The sequence below is a fragment of the Manis pentadactyla genome, chromosome 10, assembly GCF_030020395.1.
Source record: "Manis pentadactyla isolate mManPen7 chromosome 10, mManPen7.hap1, whole genome shotgun sequence".
Taxonomy (NCBI): Eukaryota; Metazoa; Chordata; class Mammalia; order Pholidota; family Manidae; genus Manis; species Manis pentadactyla.
Genome location: NC_080028.1, coordinates 100,669,393 through 100,687,422, shown reverse-complemented (window position 1 = coordinate 100,687,422; position 18,030 = coordinate 100,669,393). Strand labels below are relative to the sequence as shown.

General features: G+C 41.6%; 1 protein-coding gene across 9 annotated transcripts in view; it reads right to left on the bottom strand.

The window, feature by feature from the left end:
• RNF216 (ring finger protein 216) overlaps positions 1–18,030 on the bottom strand; it is a 163,049-nt gene that overhangs the window by 14,140 nt on the left and 130,879 nt on the right. For 8 of the 9 annotated variants that reach the window (XM_036932939.2, XM_036932943.2, XM_057487389.1 and 5 more), the window contains 2 exons: positions 9,968–10,065; positions 1,927–2,149 (listed from right to left, as the gene is read on the bottom strand). In XM_036932939.2, coding sequence (XP_036788834.2) covers positions 1,927–2,149; positions 9,968–10,065 — 321 coding nt within the window. Of the gene's footprint in view, positions 1–1,926; positions 2,150–9,967; positions 10,066–18,030 lie in introns of those variants that run through there. The other variant, XM_057487390.1, reaches the window with a different exon arrangement.

Sequence of the window (18,030 nt, the reverse complement as noted above, 5' to 3'; positions counted from 1 at the left end):
CAGCCAGTGTGATCTTGAAAACTTATATCAGGTCAGGTTACTCCCCAGCAGCCAAGAGCCAAGACCTGGTTCTGTGCCTGCCACTTTCGTTCCTGCCCTTCCTCTCCACCTGCAAGCCACACTGGCTTCTCTCTGGTCCCCGAAGAGGCCAAATCTGTTTTATTTCCTGGTCTGCCCTGTTCCTCTCCTCCTCAGGCAGGTCTCATGGCAAACACTGCCCCAGATCATTCTCTCAAGGGCACACCCCCTACCCGCCCCCGCCACTCCTACTCTCTACTGCATCACAGAGCTTTTCTGTTCAGACTAGTCCTAGTAACACCAATAGTTAAGAACAAAAGGATGGAGGAATCTACCTTTTCTCCAGTAACTTGAAATGCTATTTTTACTTAAAACTCTTGTGGGTCTGTTTTGGTCTCTACTTTGTTCCTTTTATCTGTTTATTCTTATATTAGTCTATACAGTTTTCATTAGTATAGTTCATAGTAAAAATCAGTCTCATTTTCAAAATTATAGGTAATTTTTCAAGAAAAAAAACCTATTGAATTTAATGGAATTACAGTACACTTTAAGATTACTTTGTAAAGAAGTGGTATCTCTGTAAAACTAAGTCTCTCCTTGAGGGTCAGGGCACTTGACTACCACTAGGTCAAACTTTTGTTTGTCCAAGTGAAACTGAGGAGTAACTGACTCTCCTTGGGCCTCCCGTGGGCTTAGGCCTTCCATTTGCTACAAGGTAACAGAGCATTCACTGTAATGCTTAATCACTTTTTGGTAGAACAAGTCTGCTCATATACCACATTGCCATTCTGAATAGATCAAACTTACAACTGACTGTGACAGTTTCAAATTTAAAAATTATTTTAACAATTTACACATTTTTAATATTAAACTTATTTAACAACAAAGCATATTTCTCCATATGTTCAAGTATTTCCATGTCTTTCAATATAGTTTGTTTATTCACTTTTCTTGTTAGACTTTGTTTATATTGCTATGATAAATGACATTCTGTATACTTATTTTGTATCTAGCTATCTTTCTACTGCTTCTAACAACATTTCATCAATTATTTTCTTTTCTCAGGTTTAAAATGGTAGATTTGGCTTTCTTCTTTACATATAAAATGGATTAGAAGAGTGTCTGACACATAGTGGGTACCCAATAAACACCTGTGATTATCTTCTCCAATTATCCAATAAGAATAATTTTATTCTTAGCTAACCGCATTGATTAGCAGTTGCAGTGCAAAAGAGTGGTAGTAGTCTTGTACTTGACTTTTGGGGAATGTTTCTACGTATTTCACTATTAAATACATGTTAATGACTATTTTAAAATATGGGATTAAATAATCATACTAAAAACTTCTAATACTATTTTCTGAAGCTTTTAAAATCAAGAATGGATACTTGTGTCTTATGAAAATGTCTTTTTAACACGGAGATATCATAATGAATTATATTAATGGAGTTCTTAATATTGAACCATCCTTGTATTTCTGGAACAATCTCATTTGGTCATGGTTTCTATTTGCTGATATTTTATTTAGACAACTTAAAACCTATAATCATAAATGAGACAGATTTGTAATTTTTTTTTTTAGGGTTATCTGTCAGATTTTGACATCAGCATTATGCTGGCTTTATACAAATATAGGTAAAACTTTCCTCACTTTTTTATGCTCTGCAATACTTTGGATAGGAAAGAAAAAATTTATTCCCTAAATGACTGAAGTAATTTGCCGAACTGTTTGCGCATGTTGCTCTCTAAGCATGATTACCTTCTCAACTTTTTTCTGTGGTTATCTGCTATAATTTTCTATCTGTTCACAAGTCAAATGTGTTAAATAAATCTGAAATCTCTCTTTTCATTATATTACCTTACTGATACTCCCCCCACAAAGCAACACGTAGCCAAGCATTCACTTACAGTAGGGTCGGTCCAGAGAGAGCACCTTGAACACTCCTGGCAAGGGGCTCCCGGTGAGCGAGGATGCTGGCAGAAATGGTCATATCCATTGATAGATACTCGACAGAGGTAGCACATCTGGGCACCGCAACGGCAAGACATGCGGTTGCAGCCTTCAGATTTGATGAGGCCGGTCCCACACTTGTGGCATTTTCTAATGCGTGCAGCAGTCATTTTTTCTTCACTGAAAAAAGAAAAAACATGAATGGAGATAACAGAAGATGAACAGGAGAGAAAAATATGACCAGTAAGTATTTACTTTTCCACATATAATGACTGCCTACCCTTTTCGTGACAAAGAGTGAAAAGAGCCTGTTTGGAGTCTGAGAACTGGGTTCAGTTTACCAGTTGTTTGGTCTTGGGTAAATTACTCTACTGTTGGGAGACTCAGTTTCCTTTTTAAATTGGGAAAACCCAATTTTCTCCAAGTGTGTTGAGGATTACTGATAAGATACAAAGTACCCTGGCACAGTGCCCAGCACCTAGCACTTAGGAAATTATTATTCTTTTTATTGCAGGAGTAGGCTTAAGGGAGAGAAAAAACTTAGGGTCTTCCTAAATTATTTTATATATAAAAAGCTAGATAACAGAGCCAGTAAGGCTAAACATTAGTTACATAAATCCTTGGATTTTTAAATACTTGGCATGGGGTGTGGTAGACACAACTGGGGGCAATCCAACAGCCAGTCTATGACCTCTTCCTGTTGGCAGAACCCACCTACATGTTGGAATCCCGTTCCCAGAAGTTGTTGCGGCTAGGGGATGAGCATGCATAAGATTCAATCCTGGCCAATGAGAAGCTCCTAGGTAGGTTTCTTGTTTCGAGAAGCAATCTGACTTGACACGGAGGGGCAGAGGACATGGAGATTAAAATGACAGGTCTTGGCTCTTTAAGATCTAGTACTGCTGAATTAGTTATTTCTGTGGTGCTCTGCTCACAACTCTAAAATAACACTTGGCTATAACTGTTTATGTGTCTGTCTTCCTCTACTACGTTGAGTTCCTTGAAGGTAGTGGACAGACTGTGTTACTGTACCTAGCTGGCATGAAGTAGTCTTGATGGGAAGGAGTCAAAAGGTCTGCCTATTGAGACTAGGAAGGAGCATGAAGGACCCAAGGGTGGACAGCCCTGAAACTGGGACTTATCCCAATGAGCTTTTCTCTTCCCTCCAAGTAGGAACCCAGAGTGGTGACCAGGGACTTGCTTCAATGTAAAGACTGTAATGTCTAGGGATGAGTTCCCACCAGACTCTCTCCTAAGGCTGAGAAAATGCAGCTTTCTCCCTCCTGCTGCTCTGTTTTTCAGCCAAGAGTAGTCAGGTGAGTCTGGGGGCAGGCAAGTGTTCTCAATTACTGATATTTAGAAGACTGTTGTAGTATGTTCCTTAGAAGCCAGATCATGTGTTTAAAAATGGAAAAATGCATTAGGAAATTGGTTGTTATTCATTAAATCTCCATTCTGAATGGCACAAAAGGTGGGCAGGTTTAACTGTGGCTTGAAAATAATTTGAATCCAGTTCAAGTTACTGAAGAACAAATGAGTTCTAAGTTTTGCTGAACAGAAACTCTACCAAGGAGACAAAGTTTAAATAAAGTGACTGTATTGTCAACTTTATATAGTATACATGTTCATGATTTTAGTTATTCTCCAACTATGAAGACATTTCTCAATGCTCCATGTTAAGACTCACAAGGTTCTGATGAAAAAGTTTCCAATTTGAAAAACTGCGACCAAAACACAACTGCAATATTCTATACTTTCTGTGTAAGAGTAACATCAAGTTGGAGGCGTGGCTTTAAGCTATCACACTCTGGTTGCCTGCGGTAGGCTGACTTTTTCCTGGGCAGCAGTTTAGGCTCCAGCAAAGGAGAGAAGTGGCTGAAAAGAACCAAGGTTACACAATCCTTTCCTGAAGAGAGTGGGTGCCTTTACTTGCACTGTCCACCAAGCTGGCGGTTGCCAATGTGATATACTTATGGGTGTGATAGGGGAGAAAAGGCTCTCCTAAACAGATGGAGGGATATATAAACAATGCATACAACTCAACACTGCTAGAAGGTTCAAATAGCTACTCAACACTGCGTGAATCTGTTTAGGTCCTTTGTTTTTGCATTTGTAAGCATAGTACTAGGTTGGGTAAGAATGGCCCTGCACCAAAAAAAAGGATTGCTATTATGGGATGTGGTGACCACCTATTCAGTGACACAAAAGGGCACAATGGGGCTGGGAAGAAATCATAGTTTATTCTTTTGGGAGGGTGACTTGGCAACTAGATTATAAACGAGGCAGGAAATAAACAGCGCCACCGGATGTATCCTGTGCAGGACAGGAAGAGAAGCCTGAGCTGCAGCTGTGTCTGCTGACTGTTCAAACAGGAAGGCTCACTGCTCTCCTCTCTATACCCCAACTGGGATCCTACAAGCTCATGATTATTTGTTCTCACCACTACTAAGTATGCTGGGAACTCCTCTTTGCAACCTGTCTTCTTGTGGCAGTACTACTCAACTGGCTTTCCTCTGTGTATTTTTTTTTTTTTTTGTGGTAAAATGCACATAAAATTTGTCATTTAAAAATGTGTAATTCATTTTAAGTATATAATTCAATATAATCATTTTAAAGTGGGTAACTCAGGGGCATTTAGTATATTCCCAATGTGTTACAATCATCACCATTATCTAGTTCCAGATAATTTTCATCATCTCGAAAGGAAACTCTGTACCTACTAAGCAGGTACAATCCCGCTTTACAATACAACCACTAACTGGCTTTCTGTGTTAAATGGATTTGTCTTTTCTGTACATGGGCAAATATCCATAAGCCTATGGCTATTTCATATAAATGGAATCATAAGATGTGGCCTTTTGTGACCGGCTTCTTTCACTGAGCACGTTTTCAAGGTTCATCCATGTTACAGCGTGGTCACCCCTTCCCTTTTCATGGCTGAGTAACACTCCATCCTGTAGACGCATTGCGCTTTACCACCCATCTGCGGATGGACACTGGGCTGCTTCCAGCCTTTGGCTGTTGTGACTAGTGCTGCTGTGGACATTGGTGTACATGTTCTGTTCAACACCTGACTAATCTCATACCATTTATTATGCTGTGTCTTACGACTCATCCACAACAAATCATTTGTAATTCTCTGAGGGTACCTGCTACCTCAGTTCTGCCACTTGGCAGGATTCCTTGGCTTTCTGGTGGGGAAGGGAAGTGGCAGCCCCTGGAGTACCTCATCCCTGCAAAAGGTGATACCAGACCCTGGTGGGCACCTTGGGGACTGGTGCCACCATCAGAGACTGCAGGTGAAGGGTGTCGATTCCCAATATGTCTCCATGTGCTTGTCTTACGGTCCTGTGCAGAGGCAGGTCCTGGAGGCCAGTGCACCGCTGTGGGCCTTGGCCGGTGCTGGCTCTAACTGCAGCTGTGGTTCCAGATGTCATTTCCCACCACAGCACACAATAATGCCTCTGGCAAGTGGTGTGCTGCTATCGATCTGGAAGATGCTTTTACTCTCTTCAATAAACAGAGAGCACCAGAAGCAGTTGGCAAGGACCATGATCTTCTGTTGTCCAACAGGACAAACACACTTGGCTACTATTCAAACAACATGCAGATGGAGCCTGTTGAACAGGAAGTAGCAGGTATTTTATATATGTAATAATAAATACAAACACATGTAAATATAAACAGAGATCTGTAATCTCTATGAAGTTCTGGTGATGTGGAGGTCAGGGGTATACATTAGACTATTCCTTCCAAAGTTAAGCACGTGTTGATGTATCTTACATTCCCCATTACAAAGAAAGAAGATATTTGGGAGGCCTTTCTGGGTTTTGGACTCAACATCCCATTTGGATGTGCTCTGATCCATTTACTGCTGACACAAAAGGATGCCAGGTTTAAGTAGGACCTAGACAAGACACTGAATGGAGCCAGCAGCAGGAACTGACAGGGTAATCAGAGTAGGGGCTCAACCATGACTTAATGCTAAGAGGCACCTCCTGGCTCGTGGCCAAGTCCTGGAGTAGTTCAGATTTCCAACTATGGGGCAGCAAGAACCACTGGCAGAGCTAGGCAGCACTCCATCACCAGCTCCAAGTAGAACACACAGAACCAGGCCAGATCAGGCCCTGAATGCCAGAAGTTATCTGTTTATGTGCTTGCGTCTCATTTGTAAATCAGAGCCTCCTGCTTAAAAAACAACAATAAAAAATCTAGCATGTATTGAAGACTTATAAACCACCCTGGGTGCTTTAGTTTTTGTAATAACCCTATGGGTAGATACAACCATGCTCAGCACTTTACAGATGAGGAAACTGAGGCAGAGAATGATTGAGACATGTGCTCCAAATTCTTAACTACAGCTCTCTACAGTGAGTTCTCAATAACTCTGTACTGACTTTAGGAATAAGACATCTTTCTTAGGGGCAAAGGCTCAAAACAGTAACAACAGAAATACTTCCCTTCTCCCAGCTCCAACCAGACATGATATGTCCATAGCAACAAGAAGGGTTTTTGGGAGTTGGCTCATAAACTAGCTGAAAGACAACTCCAAATGAGAGGTTTAAAGTGTTTCTGGCAATAGTACAACTGTGAGAATCAGTAAATTGCCTAACAAGACAACTTCTTTGAAGAAAGAGTAACTTTTGACATGTTCATTGCTTTAAGGCCATGCTGCTGATCACTTGAAATCACAAAGGATGGCTAACAGACATAGTAAGCCTAGATTTAAGGACGTAATGCTAGTTTTCTAGCTGGAGTGATATTTGTGATTACTATGTATGTGGTTGTATGTAGTTTTCCATTGTTGTGACAACTTTAATCATACCTGCAAAGTCCCTTTACCATGTAAGATAAACACAGTCACAGGTTCTGGGATTTAGGGCACAGACATCTTTGGAAGCTAATCTTCTGCCTATCAGTCTGCCCTCTGGTCTCCAAAAATTCACATCCACCCCACACACCAACCAGTTACCTCATCTCAAGGGCTCCAGAGATCTCATCCATTACAGCTAACTCAGAGTCCCAAATCTCAGCATTTTAATCAGGTAAAGGTGGGACTCTGGATATGATCCACCCAGGGACACACTTCCTCTCCATTTGTGGGCCTAAGAAACTAAAGAAACAAATTATCTGTTCCTAAAATACAATGATGTATTAAGATAGGTCAATAGTTACAGATCCTGGTTCAAAAACAGAGAATAAGGAAGGAAGGAGTTACCAGTCCCCATGAATTTAGAAATCAGCCAACTCCCTTCTATTTCAGATCTGAGAACAATCCTTTGTAGTTTGAGACTCTGCCTCTTGGCTCACAGCTCCACTGAGTAATTCTCCCTTGTTCAAGAAAGGAAGCACAGGTTTACAGCTGAAGAGTTCCTTCTTGTAGAATTTTGGAGGTCTGACAGACTTCTTTGATTTCATTCTCTCTGTCTCCTTTGGTCCAAGAAGGTGGTGTTTCTGCTGATATAAACTTCTTAATAACTTGTGGGTCTCCCATGCATGTCACAGGGATTCATTCAATTAGACATGAAGCTTGTTCACAGATATTTCATAGATAATCCCATCTCTATGTTTGGCTTCTGCTGAGACGGCTGAGGTTTACTCCTGAGTTTCCAAGAGGCACTCTGGTTTGACTGAGGGAAGCTGAGTCGCTCCCTTCATCTCTTCAAAGACCCTCTGTATGACTGAATACTGACATTCTGAACACACCCTTGGTTTTCTCTTGAGAGCATGCTTTTCCTGACAGTGAATCTCTTAATTTTAAGGTCATTTATCACTGGGATGAGAATTTCAGAAACAATCAGGTCCTGTTCCTTCTCGTTAACTGTTCTTCCCTCCATCTATTGCTTTTCAGTTGCATTGTCTATTCTTTAATGCTTTGCTTGGAAATCTCCTCAGGTAAATCAGTTCATAACAAATTCTGCTTTGTGTGTGAAGGTACAGGACACAAGCGGCTCGGCTCTCTGCCATGATAGGACAGGGATTCCCTTTCTCCCCATTTTCAGTGACACCCTCCTCATCTTGTTCTGAGTCCTCGCCAGCAGCACCTTTAACGTCCATCTTTCTATCTCCAGTTGGTTCACTGTGATTTACATATTCTCCAAGGCCATTTAGGTTTTGCCTATAGGGTTTCTCACTTATTCCGAGCCCTTAATGGTGGAGTTTCTATGTCCATATTTCTACTAACTGTTCAAGGCCATCTAGGCTTTTTTCTGTCATGCTTATCAGAATTCTTCTAGCTTCTACCCATTGCCCAATTCCAAACCAGCTTCCACATTTTTAGGTATTTGTTACAGCAGCATTTCACATTTAGCACCAAAATCTGTTTGCTTTCTACTACTGCTGCTGTAATGTACCCCCACAGATTTATTAGCTAAATATAATACAAACTTATTATTTTAATAGCTCTGTAGTTCAGAAGTCCAGCTCAGGTCTCATTTCACTAAAATCAAGGTATGGACAGACTGCATGCATTACCCACTGGAGGCTCTAGGAGAGACTCTGCTGCTCACGTGGGCTGCAGCAGAATTCAGCTCTTTGAAGATTACAAGACTGTGGTCCCCATTTTCTTGGTGGCTGTAAACTGAAGGTTGTTTCCTGCTTTTAGAGGCTGTTGCCCTCCTTGGCTCATGGCCTTCCTCCTCCATCTTGAAATCCAACAATGGGAGGCCAAGGCCTGCTCATGTCTCCCTGATTCTCTGCCCATTACTGCATCTCAATCTGACCAGAGAAAGGCTCTCATATGATTAGTTTGGCTTTACCTGGATATTCCAGGGTAACCTCCCCACCTCAAGGTCTATAATCTTAATCACATCTGAAATGTCCCTTCTAACATATAAGGCTGACATGTTCACAGGTTTTGGAGGTTGGGGCCTGGCCAGCTTTGGAGGCTGTTATTCTGAAGTACTGTTATGTGGTAAAGAGCAGTTAGAAGTCATATATCTAGGTTCAGATCTCTGCTATGCCACTTACTAGCTGTGTGACCATGGGCAAGTTACTTGGGCTCTGTTATGTCAGTTGCAAAATGAGGATAATAATAGTACTGATCTGTGGGACTTGGAGACTGTTAATGGCCCCAAACAGTCACTTCCCTCTTAATTTTCTTAGTAACAAGACCTACTCCTTACCCTTCAAATTTAAGCTGGACATAAAATCACCCAGTAGAGACTACATATGGTGTCTGCCTTGGAGCCAGGTTGTGGCCATGTGACTGAATCTAGAGCAAGAGGGCCTGAGCAGAAATGATATATATAATTTCTGCATTACTTATGACTTAAAAAAGCTGCTTGCCCAGCAGCTCATTTGCTCTTCTTTCCTGTGCAGTGGAGAGTGGCTGCAACCCAGTCACAATCATGCAGATGAGAGCAGCACCTTAGGGGATGGTGAGGCAGGAAGAAAAGGAACCTGGCTCTTTGAATGACCTCACAGATCTGTTCCACACACTGTCTTATTTAAGTCATGTCTCCCACTGCTGGATATAAAGATGGAGGAAGAAGGCCATGAGCCAAATAAATCTTATTAAGTATTTAGTAAGTTAGTATTTGTAAAGTTCTCAGCCACCTAGGGAGGGCCACACAGTAATAGTTCTTAGTATTACTATGGTGCTATTTTGCATACTGGAGGTTGTAATTCTTAATGTCTCAAGGCCACCAGTGTCCCACAGGAAGTACAAATATAAGCATCACTGGTGGAATCTAATATAATTAAAATGTGTTACTTGCTTGTTTAGTTAGATAATAAAGAGAAAAGGAACCAACATTTACTGAATTCACACAAGCCAGGCATTTACTAAATCACATCTGACCTTGGGAGAAAGCTCTGTGAGGCTGCTGAGAGGAAGAAAAGGCTCAGGGGTGGGTCACTTCCCCGAGATCACTCTGGACTGGGGTAGCTTGAGAGCCTGTTTTTCCCATGACACTCACTGCCCTTACCTGCCAAAACGGCAGGCCAGGTGGGGGAGCTGAGAATCTGTCAGTAAGGCCTCTGAATTTTGTTACTTACATAGAGGTTCGGTACTTGATATCATCTTTTTCAGCCAGCTCTTCACAGGTGAGGCCATTGTGCTCTTTCCAGAGTCCCTGACACTTCCTACAGGTTTCCTGGGGATAAAGGAAAGACACAAAGACAGTTCCTGGTGAGTGGACACCACACAAATTTCTGCTCAACAACAGGGAATGCAAACGAGCTACACTTGACTTGAACTCTCCCTTTTGGCTGGAGTTATTTCTAAAGAGATTTCTCAGTGGAAGAGTAAGAATCAGAGGAAAGCATGGGGAAATTTTTCTTTCCTTACATTAAAAGAAACTGTTGCTCCCATCACTCAATTTGCATAAGGCTTTCTAAAATGCCAGTAGCCACCTGAAAAAACCACAGAAACAGATTTAAGTGATTTTGGGTTTTTAAAAATGAAATACTGTGAGCTACTTGAGGGCAAGGTTTTATGGGTCTTACTAATTTCTGCAACCCCTGTGGCCAGCTGGTCTGGCATAGAGTGCTCCTGTTGAATTGAAGAATGGCCTAGATTAGGATTCTAGAGGTCCTTAAGGGACATACTCCCTCAGTCACCTATCATTCATAAACACGGACATGACCTTCCATTGTTCAACTTCAACTATGTACATGAATTAAAAAAATTACTTTTTTTCCCTGGGATATTTCCTAGTTGATAAGATGTTTTTATATATATGTGCCAGAAACCATCTCACATCAATAACAAGAATTTAAAGAGCTATTAACTAACTTAATTTAATTTCCTTAATGGAAATCACAACTCTCCCAAGTACGATGATAGAAAAGATGGTCTGTCAGCTCTAATTGGGGACCTGGTCTAATAGGGAGTGTGGTGGACAGCAAAGGGTTGAGGAGTGGAGCCTGAGAACTGAATGATGAGTCAAGACAGCGAAAGGAGAACAGCATTCCAGACCAAGGAACAGTGGGAGAAGACTGGCTCCAGCAGCTGAGCAGCAGACAGTGCAAACAGGCCTGGAGGCCAGGCCATGAGGGTCCTGGTAGGGCATGGTTATTCAGTTTGAACTTTAACCGGAGAGCACTATGAAAGTGTCAAAAGATGTCAGGCATGAAAATAACATGATCACAGCATGGAGAATATAGTCAATGATTCTGTAACATCTTTCCAAGTTAACAGACAGTAACCGTACTAGTGGGGGTGAGGATTTAATAATATGGGTAACTGTTGAACCACTGTGTTCTATATATGGAACCAATAAAGACTGTGTATCAATGATAACTTCAATTAAAAAAAACATCATTAAGTTTGTGATTTTTAAAAGATCATTTTTTGTGGATAACAGACTGGAAGAGAGTAAGAGTGGGAATTTAAAAGACAGGAAGCTATTCAAGTCATCTGGAAGAAAGACTAAGGAGGCTCAGACTGGAGGTAGATGAGGATGTGAAGGAGAGAAAAGCTAGCTGATCTGAGAGAAATTTAGAAAGTAAAACTGGCTGGACTATGGCAGCTCAGCTCTGGGAGTAAGGAGAGGGAGCTGTCAAGGATGACACCTTGATTTCTGGTTTGTGCAGCCCAAGACAACAACAATACCAGAGGAACTTGGGAACAGGGAAAAGGCCTGGTTTGGGTAGAGGGAGGGCAGGTGTTCGGAGCCTGAGTTTGATCTGGGCAGTGGTGACACATGGGGAGCTGAGAGTCAGACAGGGAGCTGTTTGTAAATGCTTAGGATTTGGGAAGGCTGCGCTATAGGTTGCCAGAAGACATACTAGATTATATGTTCATACCAGTTCTAGAAACATATATCACTGTGAACTTCCTCTAATGTATGCTGCTGAGATGACTCCCAGGGCCCAGAATAGCATGCACAATATAGATGCTGCCATTTCAACATACAAGGCGGTGGGGGGAAATATAGTGTTACATAAATCTACCAGAAAGGATACCTGAGAAAACTGGCAGGACTGATTGTCCTGAGTGGGTAGAGGCAGGGTGATACTTCTTACTGCAGGCCTTTTGTATTTTTTGCATCTTAGACTATATAAATGTACCATCTAATTAAGAGAGAGAGAAATGCACCAGATTGTTCAGGGAGCTGAGAGCCTGTCCAGCACTGTAGTGGATGCTATGAAAAGGCTGCAGTCAAGTGGGGCAGGGTTGGGACCCTAGAGATGAGTGGATGGCAGATGGCAGATTCTGTATTAAATGCCATTGCTTCTAAGGGAAGCAACGTTCTTTGGCCCACTACCTCATCCCTACCAGTAAACAGAAGCTAAATCAGTAGCGACTTAATTATTACACACCAGAATGTACACCAGCATAGAACTCACTTTTAAAAGACTTTACCCCAGATGAAGGTAAGATGGCGGCATGAGTAGGACAGTGGGAATCTCCTCCCAAAAACATGTATATTTTTGAAAATACAACAAATACAACTAATCCTAAAAGAGAGACCAGAAGACACAGGACAACAGCCAGACTATATCCACACCTGCGAGAACCCAGTGCCTGGTGAAAGGGGTAAGATACAAGCCGCAGCCCGGCGGGACCTGAACACCCCTCACCCCAGCTCCTGGCGGGAGGAGAGGAGTCGGAGCGGGGAGGGAGAGGGAGCCAAGGACTGCTGAAAACCCAGCCCTAGCCATCCGCACCAGAGCGCAGACACAGTGCATGCGTGGGGTGCTGGAAACTAGGGAAGCAGGACAGTAGGACCTGTGAGCAGGTCCCGAAGCCAGCGCCCCTGTGACAAAGAAAAGCGAGTGCTTTTCGAAGTCTTAAAGGGATAGGGACCCCATAGCTGGACGGAAGCATCCCAGGTCACAGTCCAGCAGCTGGAAATTCCAGGGAACTCCAGGCGCACTAACCCCCTGGGCAACAGCTCTGAGACCCCTCACGGAGGTAAACAGCCAAACAGCCCCCTGTCCATTACCCCTCCAGGGCCCTGCCATAGCAGAGCAGCAGCCTGAGGCTGTCCACACCCTCTGCAAGGGAGCTTCCTCCATACCGGCCGGGCAAGATACAAAGACCCAGTCTACACACAAGTGCCCAACAAAAGCCACTAGGGGTCGCCGTTGTCCCAGTAAAGAAAGGCCAGGAGACAAGAACAGAGCCACAGACCAGTGGAACAGACTGGAGACTCCAGACATTAACCCAAACATATATGGTCAATTAATATTTGATAAAGGAGCCATGGACATACAGTGGCGAAATGACAGTCTCTTCAACAGATGCTGGCAAAACTGGACAGCTACATACAGGAGAATGAAACTGGACCATTGTCTAACCCCATATACAAAAGTAAATTCAAAATGGATCAAAGACCTGAATGTAAGTCATGAAACCATTAAACTTGTGGAAAAAAACATAGGCAAAAACCTCTTAGACATAAACATAAGCGACCTTTTCTTGAACATATCTCCCCGGGCAAGGAAAACAACAGCAAAAATGAACAAGTGGGACTATATTAAGCTGAAAAGCTTCTGTACAGCAAAAGACACCATCAATAGAACAAAAAGGAACCCTACAGTATGGGAGAATATATTTAAAAATGACACATCCGATAAAGGCTTGATGTCCAAAATATATAAAGAGCTCACATGCCTCAACAAACAAAAATCAAATAATCCAATTAAAAAATGGGCAGAGGAACTGAACAGACAGTTCTCCAAAAAAGAAATACAGATGGCCAACAGACACATGAAAAGATGCTCCACATCGCTAATTATCAGAGAAATGCAAATTAAAACTACAATGAGGTATCACCTCACACCAGTAAGGATGGCTGCCATCCATAAGACAAACAACAACAAATGTTGGCGAGGCTGTGGAGAAGGGGAAACCTCCTACACTGCTGGTGGGAATGTAAACTAGTTCAATCACTGTGGAAACCAGTATGGAGGTTCATCAAAATGCTCAAAACAGACTTACCATTTGACCCAGGAATTCCACTCCTAGGAATTTACCCTAAGAATGCAGCAATCAAGTTTGAGAAAGACCAATGCACCCCTATGTCTATTGCAGCACTATTTACAATAGCCAAGAATTGGAAGCAACCTAAATGTCCATCAGTAGATGAATGGGTAAAGAAGATGTGGTACATATACACAATGGAATACTACTCAGCCATAAGAAGAGGGCAAATCCTACCATTTGCAGCAACATGGATGGAGCTGGAGGGTATTATGCTAAGTGAAATAAGCCAAGCGGAGAAAGAGAAATACCAAATGATTTCACTCATCTATGGAGTATAAGAACAAAGGAAAAACTGAAGGAACAAAACAGCAGCGGAATCACAGAACCCAAGAATGGACTAACAGGTACCAAAGGGAAAGGGACTGGGGAGGATGGGTGGGTAGGGAGGGATAAGGGGGGGGAGGGAGAAGGGGGGTATTAAGATCAGCATGCATAGGGGGGTGGGAGAAAGGGGAGGGCTGTACAACACAGAGAAGACAAGTAGTGATTCTACAACATTTTGCTATGCTGATGAACAGTGACTGTAAACGGGTTTATAGCGGGGACCTGGTATAGGGGAGAGCCTAGTAAACATAATATTCTTCATGTAAGTGTAGATTAAAGATAACAACAACAAAAAAAAAAAAAGAAAGAAAAGGGGGGTTACTCCATGATAGGAAAAAACTGTAAATCAACAATTAATGCATGCTTTAAATATCCTTAACTTTGATCACTTAAAGGGTGTCAGATGATCGGCTATGGAGGTACACTTTTCTGATAATATTCTTTTCTCTCTCTCAAAAAAAAAAGCAGTTCCTGTGTGGTGACCTCCAATGAGTTCTACACAATGGTATAAAGGGCAGATCAAAGTGTGGGCAAAGGGTCTGTTTGTATTTATACAGAGGACCAAAGCCTAATTTGGCTACCCCGAAAATGAACAAAGATATGATATGAAGAAGAACTTCCAACATCAGCACTCTCTGGAAGAGTCATACCAGAAGATGATCATCAAAAAACCTCAACAAAGATCCAGGCGATGCTGCAGTTGTAGCTGCATTCATCCCACCGGTTACTGGACTTGCCATTGGAATGAAGAAGGAGATATCTAAGCTGGCCTGTGCATACAGTAAAACAACAAATTTGACTGGATCTACACTGATGGAACTCAACCAAGAATTAGGAGAAGTGCAAGTTGTAGCGCTCCAAAATCTTACAACTACAGACTATCTACTGTTAAAAGAACATATGGGATATGAACAGTTCCCAGGAATGGGCTGTTTTAATTTGTCTGATTTCTCTCAGACTGTTCAAGTACAGTTGGACAATATCCATCATATCATAGACAAATTTTCACAAATGCCTAGGGTGCCTAACTGGTTTTCTTGGCCTCACTGGAGATGGCTGGTAATTATAGATCTGCTTTAGTTATGTAACTGTATTCCTATTATGTTAATGTGTGTGTGCAATTTAATTAGTAGTTTAAAACCTATACATGCTTAAATTACTCTACAAGAAGATATGTCGAAGAAATAATCAATCTCCCCATGTTTTCTTCCGTCTGCTACCTCTATAGCTTTTCTTCTTCCTTCCTAATTACAACCCTTAAATAGAATTCGTGCCTCATATCAAATTTACCGAGTATCATAATTCCTCCAAGTGCTAATGATACCTCAAGACAAATGCTGGGCATAGAAGCCACAGGACATAAATCTGCATAGAAGTAAAAAGCTAACCTTTTCAAACAATATGGCTTCTCTCTCACTTACCAACTTTACATCTCCCTGTATGGCCCTGGAAGATGACTGGTTAGCCAGAGACGGGTAAGATTCCTCAAGGGAGGAATAACTTAAGACAGGCACAGTCGCAGGGGGGCCATCAGGTGAGAAATTGGGGATAACAGAGGTGAGGCTTAGAACCTCTCTCCCACCTGTTTTGAGAGAAATCTTCTGCATCCGTGGATGTTTTATTGCCCTTGTCTAGCTTGGATTAACACATAGTCTACAGGCACACACCTGATCATGTACATTTGCTCTCTTACAACACTAAACTAAGTCTTCTACCTTTATCTTACATCTACCTACCACTTCAGCATTTTATTAAAAAAAATAATAATAATAATAAAGGAAGAAATGTGGGATCCACATATAAATCAAGTATAAAAATCAAATGAATATTCATATTTGACCTGATTGTTTATGGTTCATAATGCGTGATCAAAACCGAAAGTTTCTGTGATGACTGCCCTTGCACTGTTCACCATGTAAGAACTTATTCACTACGTAAGAATTTGTTCACCAGGTAAGAACTTGTTCATTATACTTTAGAAGATTGGAGACTGTTAAGAATTAGGCTTGGGGTTGATTAATGATTGTGAATTGAGTCCCCTATACAGAATTTTATTGCTCTTAACAACCATTTGATCAATAAATATAAGATATGCCCTCTCAAAATAAAAAAGAAAGGCCAGGAGCCAAGTGGAAAGAGGCTTGACTCTCCTAGCTGATAGACGCATCAATAGCACTCCACTGCACCTATCAACATGAAAAGGCAAAAAAATTTGATCCAGACAAGACTAACCCAGACAGCTTCGACATCTGCTACATCTTCCCCTGAGAAGGAACCTGGGGAGACAGATTTAACCAGTCTTCCTGAAAAAGAATTCAAAACAAAAGTCATAACCATGCTGATGGACTTGCAGAGAAATATGCAAGAACTAAGGAGGGAGAATACAGAAATAAAACAAGCTCTGGAAGGTCTTCAAAACAGAATGGACGGGATGCAAGAGACCATTAATGGACTAGAAAACACAGAACAGGAATGCAGAGAAGCTGATGCAGAGAGAGATAAAAGGATCTCCAGGAATGAAAGAATTTTAAGAGAACTGTGTGACCAACTGAAATGGAAAAATATCCACATTATAGGGGTACCAGAAGAAGAAGAGAGAGAAAAAGGGATAGAAAGTGTCTTTGAAGAAATAATTGCTGAAAACTTCCCCAAACTAGGGGAGGAAATGGCCTCTCAGACCACAGAGGTACACAGAACTCCCATGACAAGGGATCCAAGGAGGGCAACACCAAGACACATAATAATTAAAATGGCAAAGATCAAAGACAAGGACAAAGTATTAAAGGCAGCCAGAGAGAAAAAAAAGGTCACCTACAAAGGAAAACCCATCAGGCTATCATCAGACTTCTCAACAGAAACCCTACAGGCCAGAAGAGAATGGCACGATATACTTAATGCAATGAAACAGAAGGGCCTCGAACCAAGAAACTGTATCCAGCACGATTATCATTTAAATATGAAGGAGGGATTAAACAATTCCCAGACAAGCAAAAATTGAGGGAATTTGCCTCCCACAAACTACCTCTACAGGGCATCTTACAGGGACTGCTCTAGATGGGAGCACTCCTAAAAAGAGCACAGAACAAAACACCCAACATATGAAGAAGGGAGGAGAAGGAATAAGAAGGGAGAGAAATAAAGAATCATCAGACCGTGTTTATAATAGCTTAATAAGTGAGTTAAGTTAGACAGTAAGATAGTAAAGAAGCTAACCTTGGACCTTTGGTAACCACAAACTTAAAGCCTGCAATGGCAATAAGTACATACCTTTCAATAATCACCCTAAATGTAAATGGACTGAATGCACCAATCAAAAGACACAGAGGAATAGAATGGATAAAAAAGCAAGACCCATCCATATGCTGCTTATAAGAGACTCACCTCAAACCCAAAGACATGCACAGACTTAAAGTCAAGGGATGGAAAAAGTACTTCATGCAAACAACAAGGAGAAAAAAGCAGGTGTTGCAATACTAGTATCAGACAAAATAGACTTCAAAATAAAGAAAGTAACAAAAGATAAAGAAGGATATTACATAATGATAAAGGGCTCACTCCAACAAAAGGATATAACCATTATAAATGAAGATGCACCCAATACAGGAGCACCAACATATGTGAAACAAATACTAACAGAATTAAAGGAGGAAATAGACTGCAATGCATTCATTCTGGGAGACTTCAACACACCACTCACTCCAAAAGACACATCCACCAGACAGAAAATAAGTAAGGACACAGAGGCACTGAACAACACACTAGAACAGATGGACCTAATAGACATCTACAGAACTCTACATCC